The 7,713-nt window shown below is 43.0% G+C and overlaps 1 protein-coding gene across 1 annotated transcript in view; it reads left to right on the plus strand.

Moving 5' to 3' along the window:
* The window catches only part of ADAMTS18 (ADAM metallopeptidase with thrombospondin type 1 motif 18), a 141,420-nt gene extending 134,575 nt beyond the window's left edge, over positions 1 to 6,845 (plus strand). Inside the window, exons 23-24 of the mRNA XM_038538825.1 lie at positions 487 to 634; positions 4,857 to 6,845. Of these exons, the coding sequence (XP_038394753.1) occupies positions 487 to 634; positions 4,857 to 4,972 (264 nt within the window). The 3' untranslated portion in view covers positions 4,973 to 6,845. The remainder of the gene's footprint in view (positions 1 to 486; positions 635 to 4,856) is intronic.
* The last annotated feature ends 868 nt before the right edge of the window (positions 6,846 to 7,713 follow it).

Genomic DNA, 7,713 nt, shown 5'->3' on the forward strand with positions numbered 1-7,713 from the left:
ACCCTTGACTTCTATCTAGGAAACACCACACCCACTGTGCCAACTCAGAGTTTGGCTGGGCAAAGAGGGCAGGATTCCAACACTGCCTCGGACGAAGTATTATTCATTCACTGTCCTAATGCTGAACCACCCCCCTATTGGATCCGCAGAGATTATCTGGAATTCTTTAAATACTGTGAGGATTTGTTCTGCATTCTATGGCAGCTTCTGTATTTCTGGAAGCTCTCTCCTTTACGAGCCACTTAACTGGAGACACACTCTCTGGGCTGAGATAGATGCATCTGCCTAAGATCCCCTTCTAACCAGATCACAAGGCTCCCGTGTATTAACTGTGGCCATGGGCCTGCGTGCCGGGCTCCGGCCAACCCCTGCTTCATCAGCAGGCACCCTGGTCATGTCACAGAGGCTTCTCTGACACTGCTGACCTCTGAAGGGACACCTTCCAGCTGGGTGTCGCTGACTCCTCCCTCTTCCCCTCTTCTGCAGTGCACGGTGACCTGTGGAGGGGGTGTCCAGACTCGCCTGGTCCGCTGTGCTCAGCAGGGCCGGCCTTCCTCAAGCTGTCTGCTCCGTCAGAAACCTCCAGTGCTACGAGCCTGTAACACAAACTTCTGCCCAGCTCCTGAAAAGCGAGGTAAAGGGCCCCACACCTGAGTCAACTTTACTAGTCTCACCCATCCTATCTGGTTGTGCAGTTTATTCCTGGCACAAGTCTAGGGGCCTCTCCCAGTGCGGTCAGTGTGAACGAGGCTCCCCACAGGTGTACAGGGCACAAATCCAGGGCAGCTCCTGCTCAGAATGATCTTGTACACACACATAGGCAGGGAACACTTAGTTCTATGATACGACTCTTTAGCCATTAATTCTTACTTGGAAAGGGGGAAATGGTAATCTTGCAAGTCCCATTTTTTTTTAACACCGTTTTAATTGAATAAGCAAGTGAAAAAGTAACCACCGTGCACCAGAGATTACGCTCACGAGTAGGAACACAGGGGGGAGTGGGAGTCGTCCTCGGGGAACTTGAGCCGTGAGTTAGCCCAGACAACAGCTTCCGTGTGTGCGTGGCTACCGTCCTTCCAACGAAGCGCAGTGCGTGCTGCTGAGAAAATGGGCAACTGAATCATCTGCGTGAACTATACTGCTTTCCACTCGCCCAACTTTCTTTAAAGTCACCTGACAAACACACCAGGAAAGGTCTCTTTCCCCTAATCCGATTTCCTTGTGCTAAATTACGTTCCACCATGTACCTGCTGAATTTCCTTTCTTCCAATGACAGCTTTTCCAAGACTAAATTTCTTAGCCCGTGCTTCCCAATTGATGGTGAATCAGATTCAGGACTGTCACTCTCCCTTGTCCTCTCACTTCACATTTCTAAATCGTTATCCTTGTTTATCTACATCTTAGAGCCTTGGTTCCAGGCCCAGGGCATCAATTTGCCCCCCTCTGTCCTCTCTCCTTCCCTATCTGAGGTTTGCATGAGACCAGAAAACTAGTAATGTAGCAGCTTCTCCGAGCCACGCCACGTCCAAGGTGATACTAGAATTCTACAAACCTGCAGCCTTTCTCAGCACAAAGTTTATGGGGGAAGAAACCCACATTCTGAGCAAGTGGTCATGAACTTGTAAATTCTTTCCTCCTTTTTTCCCTATTGGTGACTTCCCTTTCCCCTTGTTAGTCAGATGACCCCGGACAAACCCACACATGCCAAGAATCAGTGGATGCCCCCTAGGTACTTTGAGACAGGCTAACGGACAGTGGCCAATCATGAAAGCTGCTGGGCGGGAGTACGTGGTGGGGGGAGAGCCAAGACACGTGTTAGATCCAAGATGGGGAGGGAGGCCATTGGTGTTATTTTGTTCATCCAGCACCACGCCTGTCACAGCATAGGTGTTCAACATGTGTGAAGTGCAAGATTGTTTGTAAAGTACTGTGAGGTTCTCTATTTTCATTCAAAGCCAGGTCACAGAGCACCTGCCACATATCCCTACCATTCTTCTAGGGATAAAAGAACAAGGCAACATCCTCTTCTTTTTTTAAAGATTTTATTTGTTTATTCATGAGGGAAACACAGAGACCGAAGTGAAGAAGCAGGCTCCATGCAGGGAGCTTGACACGGGACTCGATCTCAGGACCCTGGGATCATGACCTGAGCCAAAGGCAGATGCTCAACCTCTCAGCCACCCAGGTGCCTGGCAACATCCTTCTAGATACACACATAGCTCACCTTCCTTTAGGGTCACCTTTAGGTCGCCTAAAGGAACACAAGCTATGTGCATATGTAGAAGGAGAGTGTTCCTGCCAGTTGGAACAGCACATGCAAAGGCCCTGAGGTGGGAATGTGTGAATATGATCAAGGAACAGCCAGACACCTGGAGGAGGATGTATAAAGTAGGCAGGCGTTAGGTGATTAGCTGAAGTTGGTCCTGGAGGCCTGGTCAGCCATTGTAAGGACTTCAGATTTAACTCTGAGGTGTTGATACAACAGTGCAGTTAGGACCATCATTTTAATGGTCTGTTTTTATCCTGATGCAGTATTTCCACTGCCTCAATAGGATAATCTCTATGATTTAAATAGAAACTGACTCAGATGTACATTCTGGTGGACTAGGCTATGTGCTAGTTGATTGGGATAGAAGATACTGTACAAGTATATATTAAAAATAATTGAATACAGATCCCACACCCTTCTCCTGGGGCCCCACCCCTAATCCCTGTGATGGTCCAGGTCAGTATTCCCTCTTCTAGATGCTCAGAACAAAAAGCCTATTTTCCTCCTTTTTTCTCTTATATCTTTACCAGCCTGTCAGAAAATTCTCTAGACTCCATATCCAGGACTTCCCGAAAAGAAGAAAAATTCTCTTCCTTCACCATTATACCCAAGTTGAGACTTTGTGGGTTTCACATTGGTTGTTTCAGCCATGATAGTTAGAGGAAAGCTATTTTTTTTTAACAAACATTTTCTTGAGCAGCTACTCTGTGACAGGCGCTAAGCATTGGGAATAAAGTAATGAAAATAGTCGGCGAACTCTGCTCTCAAGGATTTTACGTTCCAGAAAGGAGCCAGACAATAAGGCAACACATAATAGGATGAGGGCTGATAGACCCAGGGTAGAAAAATAAAGCAAGGTAGGGAGGAGGGAGTGCTTTCTGGGAGGCCAGGGAGCACATTGCTTGTATGGGGGAGTCTGGGAAGGCCCTACTGTCAGTGGCCTTTGAGTAGAAACTAAAGGGAAAAGAAAGGATCTGGATGCCTGGATCAGTATGCCTGGCACGTTATGGCATCAGGCAGGTGGCCCATGTCGGGGAGGGGACAAGAGGAAGAAGATGAGTCAAGCAGTAGTGGGGGAACCAGATCCTTGGGCCACGTCAGCCGTTGTAAGGACTAACCCTTTCATTCTAGGTGGATGGAGGGGCCAAAGGAAGAGTTTGGGGCTGAGACATGACATGAACTGTCTTATCTTGAGAGGATCAGCAGGACTACTATGAGATGGGAGAGGTGTATTTTAGCAGAAAGACAAAGGCATGGGGAAAGAACTACAGGCAGTTCTGAATCAGAGAGAGCAGGAGACAGATCGGGAGCAGCAGGAAAAGAAACCGGAGAGCCGAGAGCCTTGCAGCCATGTCCAAGGGCACAGAGCAGAGCTACTTAAGGATAATTTTTTTTCATGCAAAAGGATTTTATGTAACTTGAAATGTTTGCCTACTTATGACATAATTTTCTTATCTTCATTACCAACATGTTTTTTAGCACATCTTTTGTTATATGTAATTTTGCCTATTTCCTATTTTGATGTTTTATTTAATGTGACCTTTATCATAATTTTATTGCTCTTGTTTCCATTTTTCCCATTTAAAATTTTTTATTTTTTGTATTTTTTTATTGGAGTTTGATTTGCCAACATATAGTATAATACTGAGAGGGGCACTTGAAGGATCATTTTGGAAGGGATGTAGGTGGGTGCCTATGAATAGTAGGGGGTGTTGGGCAAGGTGAAGGTAAAGTGACTTCTAAGCCTTGCGTAGATGAAGGGGAAAACCCTTCCAACCGTGAATGAGGACATTTATTTATGTACAAGGTAGGCCATAAGCACTCTTTTTTTTTCCATAAGCACTTCTGAAGTGAAAATTCTTTGAGTATCCAGTAAAACAGCTAAGACCCAATGTGCACGGAGGTTTATATAAAGAAAATCTTACATACAGCTTCACACGCATTCTGTATCTAGGGAGGGCCTTCTGGGTGAAAATCCCTGATGTACAATGTCCTGCTTCCACGGTCCATAATCACATCTGTTAATAAAAGAAGTTAGGACCGGTGTTGACTTAAATTCACTTAGTTGCAGACTGGCTATGAGATTTAAATTGATGTGGAGTACTGCAGCTGGGCCTCAAACCCAGGTGTGATGACTCCTGATACATTAGGCCTCTTGTTCCCCAAAGTAAGGTCTGTGGACCAAGTAGCAGCAGCATGCCCTGGGTGCTTATTAGATATAGAGCCCCTTAGCTCTCACCCCACACCCTCTGAATCAGAAGCAGTGGCTTAACAACATCCCCAGGGGATTCCTCACGTGCTGTGCTAGGGATGCAGAATGGTAGCTCCAGGCTACTGGGGTCAGACATGAATCTCTGGCTGGATAGAACATTTTTAACATCCACTTTCCCCCTCCTGTCAACATTTAGTCCCTTCTGATGTCTTAATACTGCTTCCCCCACCCTCCCAGCGAAGTCCTAGTGTATAATGAGCAGAACCACTCAGAGGCATGAGGCTGGCAGATCCAAGGTCTTTGACCTGTAGGCTCTCACCTTAAGAAAAAGGCTAAGGTTTCTCCTAAGGGGTTAAATACTTTTTCTCATTGCAGAGGATCCATCCTGTGTGGATTTCTTCAGCTGGTGTCACCTAGTTCCTCAGCACGGCGTCTGCAACCACAAATTTTACGGTCAACAGTGCTGCAAGTCATGCACGAGGAAGAGCTGATCTCCATGCCCTCCCTGACACCTGAGGGCCAAGATCTTACCTCTCGCCTCTGGAGAGACCGGCCACGTTTCACATCGAAGGCTGGTCACTGCAGGCCACCTTTTTGCTGCTGCAGCATCTGTGGAGCTGACTCTCAAGAACAGACAGGCTCCCCATTCACTTCCCCAAAGCACATGGTACTCCGAAGCACTTGAACGTGGGAAGCGAGGACAAATCTGACTTGCAAAAGAAAGGACAAAAGAACTTTGATTTGCACTGTTACACGAAAGAAGTGATGGATCACACTGAGCTACGTCACATTTTAATTCTGACAAAGTGAGAATCTGGTCAATGCTGGGAGAGATTGCTCCCTTTGAACTTCAGAGGGTTCCACGGCAAGACCTCCGTTTTGCAAAGGTCCTTGAAGACTTCAGGTCAAAGACTGAGGCTTGGAGCAATCAAGTCTGGATGGAACACATTGCCTAACTGTTACCTGGAGCTCACAGTTTGATTGGCACTGTGGACAGCCCAAGCTCGGAGTCACACAGGAAGCCAAATGGTGCTCATAACTGTGCTTGCTGCTGGACTAGCAAGCTTCATGTTACGTTTATCTCGTGTGCGTGTGTTGTTTTTATAATTTTGTTTAGAGGATATTCTGCTTAGAGAGTCTCCAAGACTAAAATTTACAACTTGAAAAGTATTCCAAGGAATATTCTGAAAACAGGGCAACATGGACTATTTAAGATCTCCATTTAATTGAAGTTCACACTCAAAAAAACAAAACAAAAAGCCCACAAACTCACATAAAAGGCAAATGTTGATGTCCTATGCGGTATATCAACCTCATAACTTTTGGTGCTAGTGGAACAAGTACACGGAAGCCTCTAGTCTGCTCTTTGGGAATCAGAACTGGGGAGATTTTAATTTCTGGTAAAAATCTAGGAGGAGCTAAAGAGCAAAACAGCAGTGTTTTGAAGGAGAGTAGACCGTCATTTATAAGGCTCCCTACATAATATCAGAGCTGCTTGGAAAATTAAAGACCACTTGTGGTTTTTTTTCTACCAACTGTCATGTTTAAATTTTCCCTGAGATTTAGTTAACAAGAAAAAAGAGTGGCAATAGAAAACCCCATCTGTCTTCTTGCTATGTTAACATTAATAAATCATAATAAGCCAAGATCCTTCAGTGAATAAGAATATTTTATAATCTTTCAGATGATGTTTTTAGTCACCAGAAGCCAGCTGTTGATAGGCACTAATGAGCTTAAAATTGTTCTCAATTGGAAAATACCACACTATTTTGCCAAAACCAAAGTAACTTACAAGGCTGAGTCCTTCTGTAAGTTTTTGAGATGTGGTTAAAAAGGGCATATTTATATAATTCTACTCTATTCCTCAATTTCTTTGATGAATGTAACCCAGTTTTACTGCTTTATAAAGTCTCAATTCAAACAGGGATTTGCCAGCTCAGCACAACCAACTAGACAGTGGTTTGTTAAATTTAGAGCATCCTTTGTTCCCGTTCTAATTAAAATCATGCGTTCTTGAATCTCAGAGAAAAAAAATGATTAGCATAGTCTCTCAATCCACTTGGCTTGGCCTAGGGTTGTGGCCACTTTATCATCAGAAACACACAGTTCCATAACACCACCCTTGCCCTCTGAAAAATTGCAAGTTATTTGTTTCTTTATATAATGATCATTTTATTATTTTATGGAAAAATTAATTTATTAATAGCCTATTCTTATGTGTTCTCACTTGCTTCTCTGAGTAAGTGGTATTAATTCTGAGGAAAACTGTTGAATAAAAAACAATGGGTTATAGAGAAAAGTCGAAATATATGTGTAATATTTAATTATTTTATAAGTTTTATAATAAAGTGTTCTGTTTCCTTACCTTTGAAATTTGTTAAGTTCTTGAATAAACGAGAAGTCAGCTACTTCCAAGATCATTTAACTGTATAAATACTGATTGGGAAACTCAGTAATTGCTCAATGAGAAATCGGGAAGATAAAGCACTCATTGATTTTTCTTGCTTGTGTCTAAGAAAATTAGAAACCACCAAAAGTTGGGGGTGAAATGGAAGACATATTTAGCATCTTATGGAGATACAGAGTATTTTTTCCTGCTGTAATGCTTTGTCAACATTTATGGAAATCATCCAGGTTAGATAAATCTACCCTAAGTGTAGTTGGTTTTCTCCTTTATTTTTTTCCATTTGAACAGCATTCTGGTGAAATCCTCTTGCAAAAAATAGAGAAGGAGGAAGGAAAAACAAATTAAAAAGCAATTATTTCAGGTTTTCCAAATTTGTAATCATCAGACCAATGGAGAATAAAAAGTCTGGGCAAAGTCAGTCCAGTTGACCTGAGTATATAATATTCTTCTCTATGTGATATCTATCTATCTATAAATATGAATATGTCATACATATGTGAATGTATGTGTGTATATGTGTATCATTTATGCATGCAAATCTTTAAAATATATTTAAGATTTTTATATGAATTATTGCTATTTGGCAAACAAAACTGGTTAAGAATGAAAAACAATAGATGGCACATAAAATAGAAAAGAGAAGATATCCTTGTGACTTTTGGTGATAAAATATTAATGAAAGCAACCACATATTTATTGTTTAATGGGTGCCAGGGAGTGTGCCAAGCTCTTTGTATATGTTACCTCTTTTAATCCTCACAAGACTCTAGTTAGAAAGATACTACTTTTTCCCCTTTGTAGATGAGGACTCTGGGATCCAGAGAT

The sequence above is a fragment of the Canis lupus genome, chromosome 5, assembly GCF_011100685.1.
Source record: "Canis lupus familiaris isolate Mischka breed German Shepherd chromosome 5, alternate assembly UU_Cfam_GSD_1.0, whole genome shotgun sequence".
Lineage (NCBI taxonomy): Eukaryota > Metazoa > Chordata > Mammalia > Carnivora > Canidae > Canis > Canis lupus.